General features: G+C 42.2%; 1 protein-coding gene across 25 annotated transcripts in view; it reads left to right on the top strand.

The window, feature by feature from the left end:
• The window catches only part of FGGY (FGGY carbohydrate kinase domain containing), a 399,022-nt gene that overhangs the window by 272,398 nt on the left and 105,172 nt on the right, over window positions 1-21,452 (top strand). For all 25 annotated transcript variants that reach the window (XM_057310627.1, XM_057310624.1, XM_026497979.4 and 22 more), the window contains 2 exons: window positions 6,529-6,590; window positions 17,569-17,716. In XM_057310627.1, the coding sequence (XP_057166610.1) occupies window positions 6,529-6,590; window positions 17,569-17,716 (210 nt within the window). The remainder of the gene's footprint in view (window positions 1-6,528; window positions 6,591-17,568; window positions 17,717-21,452) is intronic.

Genomic DNA, 21,452 nt, shown 5'->3' with positions numbered 1-21,452 from the left:
GTATATTACCCAGTGCTCGTAATGATAAGTGTACTCTTAATTCCCTTCACCTGTTTCACCCAGTCCCCCCTGCCCCCAACCTCCCCTCTGGTAACCATCAGTTTGTTCTCTATAGTTAAGAGTCTGTTTTTTGTTTGTCTCTTTTTTTCTTTGTTTGTTTGTTTTCTTTCTTAAATTCCACATATGAGTAAAATCATATGGTATTTGCCTTTCTCTGACTGACATTTCACTGACATTATACGTATATGTTCTTTATTTTATTTTAATTCCAGTGTAGTTAACGTAGTGTTCTATTAGTTTCAGGTATACAATAGAGTGAGTCAGCAATTCCATATATTACTCAGTGCTCACCAAGATAAATGTACTCTCAATCCCCTTCACCTATTTGTATAAGTTCTTTATGTATTTTGGATACTAATCCCTTATCAGATATGTCTTTTGCAAATATCTTCTCCTTTTCAGTAGGTTGTCTTTCAGTTTTGTTGATTGTTTCTTCTGCTGTGCAGAAACTTTTTATTTTGACGTAGTCCCAAGACTTTATTTTTGCTTTTTTTTCCCCTTGCCACAGGAGACAAATCTAGAATAAAATACTGAATTCTTGCCTTCTAATTCCAGCATCTGTGTCATCTCAGAGTCATTGGCCATTAAATGGCTTTTCTCTTAAGTATGGATTACCTTTTCCTTTTCCCTAAATGGCTAGCAATTTGGGATCATATCTGGAACATTATAATTGATATATTGTAGAGACATGGGGTTGTTCTTATTCCCCTGAAGAGTTTTGTTTTTTTTTTTTTAAACAGATAGTTTATTAGGTTGAACTCAAACTCTCAAGTTTTGTCTTTCCTGTGATGAGCACCTTCTGAAATCTCTGTGGAGTTCTTTCAGTTTTAGGTGGGCTACCTATAATGTAACTCAGAGATCATCCAGAATTTGGAGTAGCGTTTGTGTGAAGTCTTGAGCTGCCTTTCTATGGCTCCTGAGTCCCCCGTGCTTACTATGCCTAGAGCGGAGTAAATGTTCAATAAACATTTGTGGAATCTATAAAGAACCTAATCAGTCGAGACCATATTTGAATATTGGCATGCTCATTTTCCACTGACAGGCAGAGCTTTGTGAGAGCAATGACTTTTATTTATCTTTGTATCTTCAATTATTAGAGTGATGCCTAGCACAGGGTAGCCATATATCATATCAGGTTCCTGAATAAGTGAACTTATTAACAAACTATAAAAATACACAAAGCTATTAAAAAATACACAAAGCTATTAACTTTGATGTTGAATGATGTTGAAGGAGACTGACTAAACTAGTCCTGGATTAAATCAGAATTTGTCCACTTGTAAGTGAAGTTGTTCTCGCTCAAGCTAATATTAAAGTTGTCGGAGGGAAAAAAAACAGTTTACGTTTTCTTTCAGGAATGTTTGTTGTTCTTAGGAACAGTTCAGTATTGAAACCCACAGTTCTTTCCAGCAACATAAAAGAAATGGTCTAGGTTGGGCTTTCTTCTTTCATTAGATTTTTATGAGAATTTTAAGGCTGGGAAAAATCGGACAAAATGTTTTCACTTTGAGATAAGAAGATGAAGTTAAGTAAAGAGTTGGAAGAACTGAGATGAAAAAAGTGACATTTCAGGTAAATGCAAATGGCAAAAAGAGTAGTGGCAATGAACATTTCTCTGAGCCTAATGATTCCGTTATCCGCAAAGTAAAGTAAAAGCCTCCAGACTAATACATAAAGTTGGTTTTAATAGAGAAAAGCCCATCATGCCATAAGATAGCTTTGTCTCGGCAAAATGATCATAGAACCTAAAATTCTGAGATTCTAAACTTGGCTTTGTCATGTGTTTTTCTTGCCTATGAACTCTGTGCCCACAGTTTTGAGATCTCAGGCAATTGCCGTCCTTTGTCTAATTTTACAAATACTTGGCTATTTGTCGTGTTAATTTATTAAATGTTGTAGAGAGACAATTAGAAACGGTATTGTTTAAGGTCATTCCCTGAGCCAGAACTGACTCAGGTCTCAGGACCCCCTGTCTGTGTTCTCTCTGTCATTTCAAGAGTCTGAAACTCAAATGCCTAAAGGAGTCAGACAGATAGCATAAACAGATTAGGCAAACACTTTTTTTTTTTTTTTTACTCTGACAGAAGTTTTTCTTTCAACTCATGGCACTCTAGGGAATGATTTCATGTTCCTTCTTTTCATAGAGAGATGGGCGTAGAGAAATACGTCTCTCCTACAAGTAAAACATGCGTGCAGTCATGATGAGAAATTGGTGAAATCTGGTGTCTTTTGTTGGGGGTGGAGGGGTGGGGAGCGGTGGTGTCTTCTGTATACTGAAGGGTACAGTCCTGTCTGAAGGGATCAGTCATTACTCGGCTCCAGCTGATTCTTGCCATGGGGGAATATGGGTGGCCCAGTGTCTTGCATATGCTGGTTCTTCAAGAGACACCCAAATCTGGATTTTAAGTAGAATCTCCCAATTTAAAAATATTGGCTGATGTTTTTAAACATTATATAACCCAAATAAAATACATCTGTGGGCCAGATGTCCTCTCGTACTACCCATTTATGATCTCTGTTATACTGTGTTGTGTTTCTGTCTCTCCCGTGTTCCAATGCCACCTTTATAAGGAAGGACCTAAAAATCCAACCCTAGGTGTATATCATAAGACGGTGTTTCCCTCTTGATCTAGAAAGCCATCCTGAAGATCTGACTCTATCCAGCTCAAGCTGCCTACCTATCCATATCGCTTGTAGACTTTTCTGCTTGCTCTCAGAGCTGAAATCTGAGAAGATGGAGGAAATAAGCAAGCAGTCATAAAGTTAGGCGAGCTCTGTCTATGTATTTCTAAGGCAACTACTTGGCAAACACGGTCATTGTGGTTAAACTGGTTATTTCACTGGGAAATAAATAACCACGAATAGGACACTGTGTTCTATACTGTGCTAAATGCATTCAAGAATAGGACATAAATGGAGAGATCAACCCTAGGATCAGGCAGTCCAGGCTTTTGCAATGAGTGCTTAGTTATTTGAAAAACTGGCTTGGTCTTTGCTAGCCAGCGTGGGCCTTTACTATTAGATGCTGTTGGGAGGAAGAACAAAGAGCAGTTGACCATTTGAGATTCTCTTCTCCCAACCACTCTTGCCCTTTTGGTGGCATCCCCTTTTTTTAAATAATGGATGTTATGAACTGAGAGCCACCTATACACCAGGCACCCCTGCAAGGCGAATTTTATTATCACCATTTTACAGTTGTAGGAGGTGAGGCTCTGGGAGGTCAAGTAACTTTTCCTCAGTACCACAGAATATAAGTGTAGACCATGAATTTGAACCTGAGTCTGTCTGTTTCCAAAGCCTATGTTCTTTTCACTAAGCCACTATTGCAAAATGTAGATTTTATTATTATTCCTGTATGACGAGGCCAACAGATCAGGGGACAATTGCCACTGAAAGGATAGTTTGTTGCTCACAGTTCTCAAGAGGAGGGGGCACGCCATACCGTCATGCGGAACCGCAGAGCTGTCCGTAGCCCTCTGGGACCCGGCCCTGGGTGCTTAGAGCAGGGAAGCAGTAGCCCATAGAGGAGGTGGGGGTAGGTGGGCTCTGGAGTAGTTAGCTTGCACATGAAAGGCATGCTCACAGATGGGGTGAGGCCTTTGCTATCTCTGGGAATTGCCGGCCCTGCCAGGCGCAGTCTCTCCAGGGGCAGTAAGACCACAGATTGAAAGCATCAGAAGTACCAAAAATAACAAGATGTGACTCATATGGCCACATTGCCTGTTCTTAGACCCCAGACGTCTTTCTTGTCTCTGATTGTCTTACTTTCTCTCACTAGTTAGCCACTAAATTTGTTTTGTTTTCTTCCAAATATATCTCATTTACTCATTCAAGGTGCCAGGCACTAATATAGACACTGGGGATTGGGAAATAATTGGGCTCTTGACTTAATAGAGCTCAGAGTTTAGGGTACAGACAGACATATAAACTAATGATTATTAAAACAACAACAACTTGCTAAATGCTACAGTGGAGCAAGAACAGGAAATATTTTCGCTTCGTGTTCTCACTGGCAGCCTCTGAGCCCTGTCTACATTTCCTGCCCTCTACACCTGGCCATCTCTCTGTCCTGCGTACCCTACTTCTCATCATTCTGCCCCCAGATCAAAATAATTTCATGACCTCTAATCCAGTAAAACTGTAAACTCTTACCCGGCTTTCATGAGCCACTGTCTGCCCCCACCCTCCCCATTCATCCACTATCTTCACTACTCCATTTTCTAATTGAACAGTGAGCTGTGACAATGTGTGCCCCACACAAGTAGACACAAATGTCAAGTGTGTGATAGTGCGTCCAAGAAGTACCCGGTCCTGGGTGAGCATGTGGTGTGCCTCCATCACACAGCATGCATCCCACAAGCATTCCACGAATATTTACTGAGCAGCTATGATATGCCAGGCACGGCGCTTGGCCAGTCTCCTTACTGTCCGCAACCATGGATGTCTTTCCTTCTCCGTATCTACTCATCACAGCCGCCTTCCCAGCATGCCTTCCCTCTAGCTCCCTACTCCTCCAAGCTACCTGTTCTCAGCCTCTCAACTGAAGCCTCACCTCCCCCAACTACATAATAATAGCCAGATTATTGACCTCTTACTTTATGTTCCTATGTATTATATGTCTCGTGTTTCTTACTTCCCACTATATTCCCAGAGCCCGGACACAGTGAAGGCAGTAGGCATTCAGTAAATACGGAATAACTACGTTCATGCACACACCACGCAGGCTACGTCCTGTGCTTCCCACCGGATGCTCATGTAACTCTCCCTTCTCTGACCTCTGAAATGCTTCCCATCGAAATTAGCATCAAATCAAGGAATGCCTTTAGTTACCCATTACTGATGCCAGCTCTTTAAGGTCCAGACACCCTTCATCACAGTCACCTAAAACTGAATCTGTGGGAAGTTAACATTTCAAACCTGTGTGGCTTTTTCTCATTGACATGACCTGTGGCTTCGGTATCATTTTGAGCATTTCCGCATAACTGAGCAGACGGAATTCAGCAACATACACCTGCAAGTTGAGTACACATTATGGCATAGTAGTGAAGAACAAGGAAGGACTTTAGGCACAGAGAGACCTCAGCTGAAAACCTAGATCTGTCACTTACTCCCTGTGACCAACCTTGGACAGGCTGCTTACTCTCTTTTGGTCCCAGTTTTCTCATCTCTGTAGTAGAGAAGAGTATCCTTTTCCTAGGAATAGTGTAAGGAATGAATGAAGTAATGTATGTAAAAGGCTTAGCTCGGGGTTGATATATGGTAAATGAGTCAGTAAATTTTAGGTGAGAGTATTTATGCTCTTGTTGACGTTATGGCAGACATTCTCTACAGCCCAGCAGTCCTGTTTTAAAGGGAGGCTGGGGGAGGGCTAAGGAGGTTATTGAGGCTGGGAGTAGTTAAGTGATTTGTCCAAAGGCACACAGCTACTTAGTATCAGAGCCGGAACCCAGACCTGACCTCTGTGTCTCCAGAGAAAATTCTCTTCCCCTTTACACAGCCCCGGCTGTCAGGAAACACGCTTAGAGAGAGTATCTCCATGAGGCCCAAATAACCAATTGGTTCATAGTCTGAATGAAAACAAATTGGTCAGAATGGTTTTGGAGTCCTAGAGACTCCTGTGAACATTGAGAAGACAACCAGATTAGGAAGTCTGGTTCTTTTCTTTCGGAAAAGACAAGCACAGTGTTGGGTGTATTTTAGCAAGCAGGAAAACATCATGGGGAAGCATTTCTCTTCCTGATACTATTACATATTATTTTGTTTAGAGCCACCAAGTAGATAAGGAATAAAATCCTAGATATGGGATTTCAAATGAGAAGAAGATAGTTACCCACAGAGCTTAGACATTTCTGTCCTTGGAGAGTGATGCCCCAGTTTCTCATATGATAACTTTCCTTTTCTTTTTGTATTTTTTTTTTCCATGTGAAAACTTTTCAATCAGGAGAGATCCTCTTGACAGCTCTAGGGCAACTTTTTGTTGTTGTCCGTTTTTGAACTGGTAATCCCTCCTCCTAGTCTCTTTCACTCGTCTTCTCCATTAGTAAGACAGAATGAGGAACTCAAGGTCTGACATTGCCCTGGGGTAACAGCCTGGATCAGGAGGTGGAAATGGTGTGATCCAGAGCTTGGTGCTTTTAACACCCAGGCCTTCCACCCCATACCTGGAGTTCCTCCTCAGTCCTGTCCTCATGCCTCCGTTTTGGACCTGTTGCTACCAGTTTAGCCTTGAATTTCATTTCCGACTACTTTTTCTTTAGACGGCTGTGTTTTGTGGGTCAAGAGTCCAGCACTAGGGGAAGCAAAGCTAAATTTCTGAAAGAGCTGAGGCACTCTAATGGAGTTAGCATTTAACATTCTTAGCTCCTCCGTGGACAGAGTTTAAAGAAACTGACATTTTAATATATCTTTTTCTGGCTTAAACATAAATCAGAGAAACTGTAAGACTGACTCATCTCTCTTGTTTTTCAGATAGACCACATGGTGCAGGGCCATGCTGCCTTCCCTGAACTACAAGCCAAGGCCACAGCCAGGTACCTGCTGCCCCTGTCCCCCCACAGCCTCCCCTGCATTCGTGCACAAGGGCGTTCACCTTAGGCCGCTGAGTGATTTTCAGCTCCCTTGGGCGATGAGAACGCCTGGCAGTGTTGGGTTATAAGACAGTCATCCAGATGATCCAGGACATACATGTATTAATTTTCAAAATGATCTAAGGAGAACTCAGAGAAATGAGAGGTCCCAAAGAATATGCCAGGAACCGTGGGTGAGAGACTCCGAGGTGGCAGAAGGAACGTGGATTTTGGAGTCAACACTTATTGGGTTCAGATTCAGCTTTACTCCATACGAGGGGTGTGACCTTGGGCAAGTTATCCAACCTCTTTACTACAGTACATCTCTACATCCGTACAACAGAGAATAATAAGTGATACGAAGTGATTTCTAGGATATATTGTTAAGTGAAGAACGTAAAGGAGTGTTTACAGTATGCTCCCTTTCATGGAGAAGGAAGGTAACAATAAGAAATAAGAAACTATATGTGTGTACTGTATGGTGACTAACATAATATAATAAAAAATCATTATAAAAAAAAAGAAAAGAAACTATATGTGTATTTATTCATTTGTGCAGAAGAAATACAGGAAGGTTAAGCCAGAAGCTGGTGAGGCTCGTTACCTAGAGGTGGTGGGTAGGAATGGGATGGGAGAGTGGGGGCATGAGAACAGGGTAAGAGGTGGAGATGGTACTTTTCTGAGTAGATCTTTTTATATAACTCTAATTCTTAGAACCATGGTGATGCTTCACATGCCCCCTTGAGAATAAATAGAAGGTAGGTAGGTAAGTAGGTTAGATAGTAAGTAGGTAGGTAGGTGGATAGATACCAGGATTTATATGTGTGGTGGGAGTGGGCAAAAGGAAATACAATTTGCAAAATCTTAATCTATTTTATTAACAATGAATAACATAACCACACTAAGAAGGGTTTGGGAAAGAAAAAAACTAACCCAAGTAACTTTGGGAAAGAATGTTTTGACAGCATAATGTATGGCTAAAGATAAAGTAACTGTATATTAGTATTATACTCTGGGGCCCCTGGGTGGCTCAGTCAGTTAAGTGGCTGCCTTTGGCTCAGGCCATAATCTCAGGGTCCTGGGATCGAGCCCCATGTTGGGCTCCCCGCCCAGGAGAGAGTGCTTCTCCCTCTCCCTCTGCCCCTCTCTCTGCTCGTTCTCTCTTTCCCTTTCCCTAAATAAAACCTTTAAAATATTTTTAAGTATTATGCTGTAATTCCTAAATTTGTTTTTCATAAATGTCTGGATTAGCTCTTCTGAAAATCCTTTATGTGTATACTACAACTAAGCAAATTAATAAATAAATTGTGAATAGTGAGAGCCAGGTTTCTCTTAAATAGGGAAAGGGGAAGGTTACAATGAACCCTATGGTGGTGGGTGGAAGTAGGAGGTATTAGGATCAACTTGTGATTTTGTATGGATGTGTGTAGGGTAGCTATATACAGATAGAGTTACAGTCATAGCGAGAAACAAATACAGTGTGTGTATCTGTGTGTGAGTACACATACATACATTCTCTGTGTTCTCTGCTGAGATAGCCTGGAAACAGTGACCCTTCATAGCACACCTAACAGCAGGTCCTGGTTTGTAAATACTGTTCTCTACTTATTAAGCAATCAGGACTTGTTGGGAACATGGCTGATTCCAGGGCATGGGCAGGGAACATACATGAACATTTTGTGATGCCAGAAAGTAAGAAAGTACTTGAGGAGGAATTGCCAAAATGCACGGGAGCCAGTTTTAAGAATCTCTTCATGGCCTTTGGGGACAATTTGATCAACAGAATAAGTAATGATGGAATAAAGTGACCCTCCAAGTCCATTCTGATGGAAGTAAATTATTGAAGAAGTAAATGGGAAGAAAGGGCAGATCTTCCTGTCCACTACAAGGACCATGTACTTGAAACTAATAAATGTGGAGGAAATAGTAGAACTAGAATATTATCATTAGGCGAACACCATAGTAATCCTTGTTGCAGGGGAGAATCACCAGTGGATGCTGAAATTAGTGGAAGTATGATGCAAAGCAGGATATGTGCATAGTCCCCAAAGTATCTCCCTCTAAGATACTCATTGATACCAAAGGAAAATTAGTAACTTCCCAGTGGAGAGATCTGGCACACAACACTTCACCCACATGATCAAAGTCAACAATACCAGCAGTGAGATCTCTCAACGTTGTGCACCTCCTTTCATGATGCCCCGAGAAGGACCCGACATCATTTCTATAAGGCTCTTGCCAAAAATGGATCACCTCAGTGTAAACATGAGAACACATCAGCCAACCCCCAACCGAGACACATTCTACAAAATTATTAGCCAGTATGCCTCAAAAGATGATGAAACTTTAAGAATTACTAAAGAACTGGCCGAGATGGGAGGAGACAATAACAATGTGGATCATAGTTTAGATCCTGGACCAGAAGAAGGATATGAGTCGGAGAAAACTGTCAACATTCAAATAAGTCTATAGATAGCTAATAATATTGTATTTAGATGATGAGTGTAGGGGAAGTCTGTGTACTCTTTGTAACTTTTCTGTGAATCTAAAATTATTTCAAATTGAAATCCATTATTTTTCAAACTGTTTATAATAATAACTCTTCATTGTTGGGCTTTCTTAGAAGAGTAAGGCATTTTATAATAGTAACAGAGAAACCCCACATGGCCAGTGTACGGAAAATGAGAGCTAGTCTAAGGTGGAGGTTAATAGCCTAGACTCTGGGGCCAAACTGCTGGTGTCTCAGCTTCGCCCCTTAGTAGCTAGGTGACCCTAGGCAATTTTCTTAACCTGTTTGTGTCTTAGTCCCTCACTGTAAAGGGAAATAAGAATAGTAAATACCTCATAAAGTTGTTGAGAAAATTAAATGAATTTGAATAGTACGTGGCACATGGTGACGATTAAGTGTCAAGCTGTTATGTGTCCAATGAGAGTAGTCGTGATAGAGATTGTTAAAGTTGTTGTACTTACTTACATTAGACATTTCCATTCTAATAGGGGAGCAGAATGAGTTGCATACTGTACTAGAATATAAGCTGTCTATCCTGGGGGTGTAGAGCGGACATGAGCCTGACCAGGAGTTTGAGAAAACTTTGCAAGCTTTTCCTTCCAGGAATGTCTAGTTAAAACGCCATTACCCGGAGAGGGATGACACCATGGAATGTCATCAACTAACACTTTATTTGCCTTAGAGACCACATAACCTACGTGGATCAGGGGCTCCTACCTTTAGATCATCCGTGAACCCCTAAACTGTGTGCAGAGTTTTGCTGATTGGATACTGATGCATAATTTTCTGTCAAGAGAAGCCATAGCTTTCATCAGATTCTTGAAGGGATCCAGCATTTATAAACCACAAACCCGAACACTGGATTCGGAGTTCAGAGATCAGGATTCAAATCCCAGCTCCAACATGCATCATTGTATGAGCTTGTGACCTCATCAGAACATGGGGTAGTAGCTCTGAAAGAGTCAGCCCTGGGTCCCTTTGAGAATTTGTTTTGATTCGAATGAGGTAATGCATTTGGCAAGGCTTTGTAAACTCTGCTATGACAATTATGACAACAGGTACCACTGCTATTCTGCCACTCTTACTAATGGTTTTATAAAAGAGGACATTTTGGTGGTGGTGGTTCTTGGGCTAAGACCTTCTTGGGCAAAGTGTGGTGAAGTAGCAAGAACCCTGGACTAAGAATTAGAGGTCTTAGATTCTTGTGCCAGTTCTGCCATAAATGTCTCAGTGACTCCGTTCCTTCACATAAAACCACAATAACACCACCCTGCTTAACTCATTTTACAGGAGTTCTATGGAGGAAGGTAGATTGCAGAAGTGCCATTCTCTGAAGATCTTAAAGCACAACACAAACCTAAGGGTTAGTTAGATTTTGCATTGAAATACTCAAAATTTCCAGAACTTTCTTCTGTAGATGAGCCTCATGTGAGTAGTTTTTATTGAGAAGAGGGAAGAGAGATTTATGGATTACCAGTGCAGACTCGGAGAAACAGCACGGCTGGTCCAGAAGCAGCAATTATTAGGATTCAGATGTGAAGTCAAAACTGAATTTAAATCCCAACTCTTCCCACGTGCTAGTCGACTTGATACTGCCTTCCAGCTGCCTCCCTGTGTTTCTCTCCTTTAGAGCTAAGTTTCTCCAAAGCATTGCCCATACTCTTGGTCACCACTTCCTCACTTGGCACTCATCCCTTGCCCACTTCAGTTTGAATTCTGTCCCCACTGGCCCCTGAAACAGTTAATGATAAGGTCCTCATCAGCCTCTTTTGATGAGTCTGTAGAGTGCTTTCCAGTCCCCATCCTTGGGCTCTCAGCAGGATCTGGCACCAATGACCACACCTTCCTCTCCTTTATAACATTCTCTTTCCTTGGCTTTCTTTCTGCAATATTCCCTCCTTCCAGTTTTCCTCCTATATCTCTGTCTTGTCCTTCTTGGTCTCCTTTTCAGGCTCAAGATCTTCTTCTTTCTTTATTTTTTTCTTTTTAAGTAGACGCCACACTGGGCATGGAGCCCAATGTGGGGCTCGAACTCACAACCCTGAGATCAAGACCTGAGCTGAAATCAATAGTCAGACATTTAACCGACTGAGTTACCCAGATGCCCCTCAAGATATTTTTCTTGATTACCACATCAAAGTCCATTACAGCTAGGGTCCTGGCCCTCTTTCCTCCTCTCTTTGCCATTTCTTCCAAGGTGATCCCATTCTACACTCTTGGCTTCATTTCTCTTGGTATCTCAAATTTTACATCCAGCTCATATATTTAGTAGGTATTCAGTAAATGTTGATTCTCTTTCATTTTCTTCCTGTTGTCTTATAAAAGAAAGTGCATCTCTGTCTTATTAGCTATGTGAATAGAATATTCCAAAACTACAGGACCCATTTTACATTAGGTCTTAGGAAGAAATAGGCATAACTGTTATTAAAGTGAAGTTGGCTGTTTGGAAGGGACAACAAATCCCTTGGAATCAGAAACTGCATGCCTCTTTTGGTGTGGCTTGAGGCTTTCTGAAAACAGAACGTAAGTCACCCCTGCCTCAGAGCTTAGCATCAGCAAATCCTATTTAAAACTGTAGAAACAAGTGTTGATAAATAGATTTAGTGTTTTATACTCTTGATTTGCCATAATCTTTTCAGACCCATCCCTGAAGAATAACGTTTTGTGAGCTTATAAATTAAGTAAGCAATAACTAGATGTGCTCACGCATGTCACTGGCAAGCAGAGTCTCTCTGTATGTGAGGCCAAATATCCAGGGATTTCATTCCTTAGATAGAGATTGCCTGACGTTGATCATAACTTGGGCCCTTTTCCTCTAAACTTCCCGTTATTGTCTTAGTTCTCTTTTTGGGAACCTTAATTCTCTTATTGGGAGCCTTAATTCCCAGTGTCTCAGAATGTGGTTCTAGTGGTAGCAGGGTTTGGTGGGAAGGTGTTGGCCTAAACCACAGTGTTCAAGGGTGGTAATGGAACCAAGGTGATGAGTCTTATGAGCATTTATGATCATAAACAAAGTAAAAAAAAAAAAAAGTCCCTGCTTTCATGTAAATTCCATACACACACGTATATATACATACAAGCGTGTGTGTGTGTGTGTGTGTGTGTGTGTGTGTGTCGATAGAGAGCACACATTCACCCACAAGGAGTTGGTAAGCTTGGTAAAGAAACACAGAGATGAGTAAAAAGACGGAAGAGGGGTGTTGGAGCAACGGATGGGCATTCTTTCAGGTGAGGAAGCCATCCTTCATTAGGTGACACTTCAGTGGGACTCTGAAGAAAGAGTGGGAACAAGTCATGGTTATATGGCTTATATGGCAAATCAAGAGTATAAAATACTACATCTCTGTATCAGTACTTGTTTCTATAGTTTCAAATAGGATTTGCCGTTGCTAAGCTCTGAGAGGGGGGTGTTCTGTTTTTGGAGAGCCCCAAGCCACACCCAAAGACCTGAGGAACAGCAAGGCCCCAGGCCTTGAGGCAGCAGCCAGCTTGGCAGGCTACAGGATACTATAAAGGCCATTGTGGCTGGACCAGAGTGGGAGGGAGCTGGGAACAGGTAAGGGCTTAGAAGTTAGCCAAGGCCAAACCATGGAAGTCATTGTAGGTAATGGTAAAGACACTTGAATTTATTCAGGGTTTTAGTTTCTGAGCAGGGGAAAGACACCATCAGATTTACCTTAGAAGGATTACTTTGGCTGCTCTGTGGAGAGTAAACTAGACCATTAGTGGGGAGGGAGGGACAGAGTAGAAGACAGGGCCCCTGATGTCAGCGAGCTCGCAGTCTCCTGAAAGGAGAAGACTATAATCAGAGAAGCCCAGACTGTTCTGAGGTACTTTTGTAGAAGTCACTGAAAGCAGTGATCATTTCTCGTTGTGATTCTGCGGGTTTCAGGTTCTAATTTAGGATTCTCAGAATTAAGTTCTCCTAATTCACATTTTCTCTCCTAACCTTTCTTTTCTCCTACTTCCCCTGGATTTTTCTGTCATTTCTGTAAGGACAATCAGTGTTTCTTGATCCGATTTATTCCTCAGGCCTCCCCGCCCCGCCCCCCCGTGATTCCCATGATCCCGCTGAGAATCAATTTCTTCAAATGCACTGGCCCCCATAGGCCAGATCTCACTTACATTTAAAACTCCCCATTAAAGACTGTGTATGTTCCCTCAGTGCAAGAAAAGGAAAAAGAAGAGACAAGAACATTTTTTGAGAACTTTCAGTGTTCCTGGCACTGCTTTGCTGATAGTTTTATGTGTATTATCTCATTTAATTCTAGATGAGGAAATAAGGATTAAAGGGAGCTCTTTGACTCCACTTCTAAAGATGATTCTCACTTTTCCATTCTGCTCTGGTGTTCTCAGATCGCTTTCTTGGCCTTTATGGCTTCTTCAGTCTCAGTCTCTCAGTCTGACAACTAGGGCCATCAGTCTATCAGCAAGTGTTTACTTAGGCTCCCCTGAGCTAGGACAGTGGTAGAATGAGGGTGACGATATTAACACCTTTAATTCCCTAGGGTGTGCCAGGATAACCACTGAATTCTTGATGGCTCTTGAATGAGAAATGTTTCTTAAACAGAAATAAGATAGAAATTCTAATGCCTTTCTTTGGCTTCTATTTGGCATGCAAGGATAAGAAGGTGCTCAGTGCATTGGGGTCCCCTCAAGAAAACTGAGGACTGTGCTGACTTAGGAGATAAATCCTCCATTTCAAGAGTGGACATCCAAGAGGAAGCATTTGATAGGTTGTTGGCTATCTGTCTTGGAACTCAGAAATAGGCAGGAAAGAAGAGTGTATATTTGAAAGTCCTCAGCCCTAGATGGTCCCTGAAGCCGTGAGAGGAGGATGGGATCATGCAAGAGTATAGAAAGGGTGACAAGAAGGACAAGGACAGATCTCTGGGAGACTTAAAATATTTAAGGGACAAGTAACGGAAGAGAGCCGGCTGGAGAGGAGGCAGGAAAACCAAAAGAGTATAGTGTCTGGAATCAAGAGAAAGAGAACAAACGAGTAAGAAGTGATCAAGTGGTACAGAATGTGAGAGACAATTCAAGTAAAATAAAGGCAGAAGATGGTCCATTGGAGTTGGTGACAAAGCGTATTGTTCCTCACTGTGGGACCACTTTCAGTAGACTCCATATTGTGGAGGGTCGAGAAGTGAGGAACTGGAGACAGACTTTCTCAACTCCTGGAAAAGGCACAGATGTCTTTTGGTTACACCATGTATTCCGATTTTTGGTTTCAAAATATGGTCACTACACTTCTGGGCAGCCCAAGAATCCCAAGAATTAAATGACTTACGGAGAGGCAGGAGATAGTAGAGATTCTAGGGGTGCTGTCCTCGTTTAAGATTGTAAGCAATGAAGTCTGAAAATAATCGTCCCTGACTCTTGGATTTTTTAAAGCTAGAAATGAATTTCCTACGATGGGAAGGGCGGGGGAACTCTTTCTTGATTACCTATCACTTTATAGTGCTCAGGCTCGATATTTAATCTTCATAGCAGCCTATAAGGTGAGAGGATTAGCCCCAAATATAGAAAAGTAAACTAGGCTTGGGGAGGTTTCGTGTACTTAACCACCCAACTGCGACATGGTGAAGTCACTGTGTGGTTGTTGAAACTATTTCCTTCATCATATGCAGTGGGGACCAGGGCAGCAGGAATTCCTCCCTCTGAGAGAAGATATATGAGCCCAGAGTTTGTGAGAGGGAGGGAGAACCACCCACTTGAAACATCTAGCATGTGATTCCCAAGCTGGAAGAGGGCAGACCGCCATTTGAGAAGGAATTGGTAAAAAATACAAAATGAGACAAAAAAAGGCATCATGGAAGGTTAAAATTATGTGAATAATGATGTGCATTTGTTATTATAATGTTTTCCAAGTGCATTTCATTTTGAATGATATACTCAGATAGTGCACATGGTAAGGTATAATTGAAAAAACATGCAGGAGAATGGCTGCATTCAAAGAATAAACATACAGCTGTGAGGAGGTTAGAAGTCAAAGGGGTAAGCATATGCCCCATCCCCCAGGGATCTCATTAGTGTACGAGTGACCATATATGTAAGAGGCTAAACGAATCTCACTGTTTGCAAAGACCCGCGGTAAATGAGACAATGACAAATCAATAGTAATTAGGCCTATAGGTTCTTATTGACCCAGATGTCTGAAACCAAATGCCCGGCCCTGAGATTCCTTGAGAGGCAAATGAAAAGATTTATAGACGTGTGCTTTAAAAAAAAAAAAAAAAAAAAAAAAATCCCTTCTCTCTAAGAGCAATGATGGTATCCTGAAGTGGGATATTGCTAGGATCGGGGCAGACTCTTAACTTCTGGCTCGAAATGACATTGTCGTGGCTGTTGTTGTCACTGTGGTTCCTTTTGGACCATGAGCAGAGAGAGCTGGGAAATAGAAAAGCAGAATGTGATCATATTCTCCCCAGGTGTAAGGCTCTGGTCCTACCTTCCATGGAGGCCTCCAGGACCCTTTCCTAACGCTGTCCTAGGACCATAATGAAGCAGAGTTTGAATGTGGGCTTCGATGAGTTATTTCTGACCTAGGTTACAGAAAGCACATGGCTTCAGAATCACACAGAGGAGGGTTTATTGAAATTCGGCCTCGATCTCATGTCTTCGCTTCTTTGAGCATCCTTCTGGAAAGGGGTGTTATCGGTACTGGGCTCATGGGGCCGGGGTTAAAGGCCTGTGTGCTATCAGGCAGGGAGTGGCAGCTGATGATGCTGGGGCAGGTAAGCCTTTTTCCAACAGTAACATTATCCTCCTAGTAGGATCCAAGGCAGAAGATTTTTATAGATGGAAATAAGGTGTCACAGCGAGAAGCAAAGAGATTGCCTCCACCCAGCATACCTTGCGCGCACACACAGAGGCACGTGCGCACACACAGGCTCGCATGCATATGCGCAGGCGCGCGCGCACGCACAGGCATGCGACACACACAGAGGCTGGCATGCACAGGCAGGCGCGCACACCCAGGCATGCACGCACACCGAGACACACGCTCAGAGGCTCGCATGCACGCACACAGTACTAGCGTGTGCACACACACACGCTTGCACTCACTCCTGCACTTACATAGACCAGTTTTGTTTTGCTATCTTTCCTGTATTGGGAGTTCCATGTGAAATTTTTATTTAAGAATTTGAAAACCACTGTTCTACTTGTTTGTTTCTTCCTTTAAGCTTAATTTGGAAAACTTTTGGGAATTTCATGGGCTCCGTGGGAACATTCACAGTGTCTCAAAACTGGAACTAGAAATTCCGAGCTGCACTCAAAGCATTTTCAAAACGCAAATAATATCATGTTAGGTATCTCAGATATTAACCTCCCTTGGACATTGATTTCCTATATTTTTTTTCCTGCCATTATTCAAGCCGTGCTTTTAACCTTTAAAGCTATCTTTCCAAGGTCACCAGTAAGAAGTGCTACGGATGCCACCCTCTGATAAACCCACTTTCCTCTAGAATCATTGGTTCAAGATTTTGAGAAGGAAGCATATTTAAAGAGGGGTAGGGTGACCCACTTCAATCTTAGTGCCATGCAGTAGGATTTAAATCAGTGAGCTAGATATTATGATGCCCACTTTATGTATGAGATAACTGAAGTTCAGAGAGGGTAAGTCACTGGCCCATGTCACCCAGCTAGGTTGGGTGGAACCCAGATCCAAGCCCAGGACTACCTTGGCTCCCAGTCTCCTCATCTCTGTCTCCCTCTCGCGCAAACATGTGAAGACTGGGAGGTGGTGTGACCCCCTCATTCTGCACCCAAAGAACCTGAGCCTTAGAAAGGAGAAAGAACAAACACCATGACATTTGGTGCATTTGGGTTGGAAATCAAGTCTCCTGATTCCTAATCTAACTGCATTCCTCTGTCCTGTCACTTCCTTTAGCCAATTCCCATCCCGAGTCCCAAAACTTACCTTGATACTTGTCACCTCATCATTATTGTTACAATGAGGAATATTGATTTTAAAAAATCCTTTACATATGTACAGTATTGTACAGTTTACAAAATATGCTATCTTAACATACATAGTCTTTGATCTTCACAATAACCCTATGAGGTAAGTTGGACAGGGATTATAATATCTGTTTTTACAGATGCTAAAAAAGTGGTTCAGAACGTTTGAATAACTTTCTCATGGTTACACACCTACTAGGGGTAAAGCCACTCCTGGACCTGGTGTTCTGATTCCAGGCCTTTCCACTTTGCACCAGGACACGCTACCTGTTCTCAGTGATGGCCCGGTATGATCAGAGAGTGCAGTATGCTGGTTCCCGTGGGTTTGGGTAGTTTCTCTGAAGGTCTGGGGACTCTGCTTTCTTTCTGGATCTGATATGAAAGTACAAATCATTTCTTTCTGCAGAACAGTTTGCTTCCCGACCCTACCCCCCCTTTTAAAAACAAAATCAATTTCTCTTCCAGATGCCAGAGTGTATATGCATATTTGAACAGTCACCTGGATCTGATTAAGAAGGCTCGGCCTGTGGGTTTTCTCACTGTTGATTTACATGTTTGGCCAGATTTCCATGGCAACCGGTCTCCCTTAGCAGATCTGACACTGAAGGGCATGGTAAGTAACAGCCAGTCCTTCCATGAAGGTGAAAGCAGGCCAAAGGGCTACAAAGTTTGGAAGAAGCAAAGTGAGGAGAAAGGAAAAGAGGAAAAATAAACAGGACAGGCCACGGGCGCACAGGCTTTTTGCCGAAGCATCGCTGTTGCGAAGGCTCCTGCTGCTCCCCAGGATGAGCTGCTGAAAGTTCTCATTGTTTCTGAGCCAACCTTGAAAGCGTTAAAAGCACTATTTCTTATATTTAGCTACTGCTGCCTCTTTGTCCTGTAGAGCAGCTGGAAGTCGTGAGCCCCTGCCTGTGTGATTTTTTATTTACATCACTTTGCAGAGTCATGTTTTCTGTCTCCATCCCCAGGCCACCCGGTAAATAAGTGGTAAATATTACCACCCATGGTCTTGATTGCCACAGCCACATGTCTGCTCAGGCTCTGAGTCAGAGCTGTTCCAAGTGCATGTTAACATTATTAGGATTTCAGATTCAACTTTGCTAAAAGTAAAATAAAATTAATAACTTGTGTCGGTAGATAAATGGAGCTGCTGGTGACCTTTGGGGTCACTGGTGGTGCAGAAGATTCTGGGCCCTCCTGGGCCAAGGTGAACTTGGGGCAGCGTTCATAGCCCCCTAAGCTAAGATAGGGCACCCTGGGGGCCAGGCGAAATTAGGTGGCTGAGAATAGGATAGCCATTGAGAATCATATTTGAGGTTGGAGGAAGCATGTTCAAGCTAGAGAAATAGAACTAAGCTTCAGAGGCCAGGAGGGGCCACAGATAAGAAAATAAGCCAGAAATTCAGAATCCAGGAAGATGTCAAAAAGTTGAGAAGCAGAGTGTGCAGTGAATGGAGGTGGGGAGTTCAGAATGGAGGCCGTAAGCAATGCAGGGTTTACATGGCATGATGGTGGCATAGGCTGCTGGCTTAAAGAGCTTCAAGCCTCAAAATCCTATGATTTTGTGATTCATTTTATTGAGATTGTTTTCAGTGTTTTTATGATGCCAACAGGAAGACCTGATCTTTATTTTCATTACCTAGCTGACATAATCAACTTCTGCTAATAAAAAGGAATCACGGGAAAAGAAAAAGAAAATTGGACATAGCATAAGTTATGTCTGTCTGGAGTCCATGAAGCATGCCCACACAACAGATAATGAGCTTGGCCTCCTTACTTGGCCTGTGGAAGCAGAAGAGGAATGTCGGGAGAGGGCCATGTGGCTACAGGCTGCGGCCAAAACGCTGTACTTGCAGATAACTGGCTCTTTGGGTACAAACAGAGGTTGGGGAAGAGCACATTATGTATGGATACAAAAGTGAATGTCTTAATTGAAGACAAATATCTGAAACCAAATATAATGGACCTTTAAAATGTTAAAGATGTTAAGAAGCGTGGCCAGTTCATAAAATGACCCCAGAAGAAAGCAGGGCTATGTAGTAAAATGATCATGGGTCTGGAGTCCATGGACTTGGATCTGGAGTCCTTCCCTGGGGGCTCTCTTTTGCCAATTTCTGTTATAACCAGTGTGGCAAGACCCATGGTTCCCAGTGGCTTTTGTCTGTTTCTTAAAACCAAGCCTGACATCCAAAGACTCAAGAGTTACCAGCATAAGGATACTCTTATAAAGGTAACCCAAATCCAGAATGTAATCCCCAAGGAGTCAGTGGAGGGTTTTGAAGAATGCCTGCCTCATTATAATGAGTACAGCTAAGTACATAGTCACCAAAGAAGACTACTTGCATGGGGACATCTCCCCAATTGTATCAGAAAATCCTAGTATGTTTACTTTTTTAAAAAGTTTTCTTGTTTTATAAGCGTACCTCCTATGTCACATAGTATTTCTTAGCAATGACTTCCCTTTGTAACTGTTTTGGGGTTGGGTTTACATTGGAATACCTGCCACTCTGTGAGCTTACTTCACCACATTGGAAGGAGAAGATGACCTCGACAAGATAGAAGAAAGGAAATTCTCAGCTAAAAATTTCTCCCAGTATTTCTGTCCCTTAGTTAGTTTCAGATAACATCAAACTAATCACCCTGAAATCTCTATTGCCATGTTCTCCTTTGTCAGAACCTACAATGATGACTGTCTCCAGCACCCATTCAGTAAATACTTATTTCGTACCTAGACGTGCAAGCCACTGCTGTAGACACAGTAAGGTACAATAATTCCTATGTTCCTGGAGCATGATTCAAGGGAAGAGAGGGAAGTGCTTGACAAAATGTATACATAGCAACTAGAATCGTCAGGATATTCCCAGTAGGGAAAGAAACATATATGATTTCTTCTTTTGGCTCCTGAAACATTTCTCTGGGCATACACTAAGTGTTAACATGTACTTAATTGATGGTCAGCATGGAGATCAGAAAGAAATCATGTATTGCTCTAAAAACTTACATATGAACAATTTGCTAATATGAAATGGTCTAGTTGCTACTCTTACTATCTATATGATAAATATTTAATACCAATATTAATGGCAGGGCGCCTGGGTGGCACAGTCAGTTAAGCATCTGACTCTTGGTTTCGGCTCAGACTGTGATCTCAGGGTCATGGAATCGAGTCCCACATTGGTCTCTACGCTCAGTGCAGAGTCTGCTTAAGACTCTCTACCTTTCCCTCTACCCCTCCCCCTGCAAATAAATAAGTAAATTTTTAAAGAAAATACCAATATTAATGTCTAGGTAAATGAAGCTAAGAGGTTTCCATTTTATCACAATTATGAAGACATTTGCTCATCAACTACTTAATTATTTTCACTAATACAGGTCCTGTTGTAGTTGCTGGGGGGTATAGAATAACTAGAGAGCATTCCAGCCTTCAGAAATAGTACTGTCTCGGGGAATGGGTAGGTAGACAGAATATATCAACAGGTACTATGAGGTCAAGCTCCAGGTGCCCCGCACTGCCCAGGGCTCCCTCAATGTGTGGGAGATACCTGCCCAGCCTGGTCTCAGGGGTCAGGAAGGCTTCAGACAGGAAATGACATCGACACTGAGTGAAGCAAGGAAGAGGGTTTAGAATCAGGAAAATCAGAGTAAATGCAGTGTTCTAGAAGGGAGGAGAACATGGAATGTGAACGCCTTCGATTTTGGCTCCCTGTATCATCTAACCAATGATAGGTTGCATTTAGCATTTTATCTTGGTAGCAAAAAAAAAAAAAAAAAAATCTCAGAGAACCACTGGATACTCCCTGTACCTCTTCTGCTTTCCAGCACTACACTCTTCCTTTCTTCGCTCTGCCCTTGGACGACTCTTGTCTCTTACCTTTGTTAGACATTCATTCACTCATTCATTCATTCATTCAACAAGTGCTTATCGATCAACTACCATGAACATAAAGGAAAAAGAAACCGTGTGTGTCCCAAGTTCACATAAAAGCAGGGAGATAGTTACTGTATAAGTGTGAGTGTGCGTGCATAATCATTACACAGTGTGACCCCTGTAATATAGGACCTGTGCAAACCAGAGTAGGTGCTCTGTGGATATCTGACTTAGAACGATTTTTTACGTGGCATTTGGGTAGTAAGCCCGATGCAGCCTTCCTCTACTTCATTCGAAAATACATGTGAAGATGGAAAAAAAAAAGGCACAAACTCATGCTGACTTTGAAAATTCACATGTCATTCAACTAGTGACATTAGAATTGACAGTCTCAGAATCTGGGAAGATTTTCCAGACTAAAAAACTAACTGGAACTTGTTGGATTAATCTATGACATATGAACAGAGTAAACCTCCAGCCT

The sequence above is a fragment of the Ursus arctos genome, unplaced genomic scaffold (assembly GCF_023065955.2).
Source record: "Ursus arctos isolate Adak ecotype North America unplaced genomic scaffold, UrsArc2.0 scaffold_12, whole genome shotgun sequence".
Lineage (NCBI taxonomy): Eukaryota > Metazoa > Chordata > Mammalia > Carnivora > Ursidae > Ursus > Ursus arctos.
The sequence above is the reverse complement of the archived record's forward strand: the minus strand, read 5'-3'. Positions and strand labels throughout refer to the sequence as shown.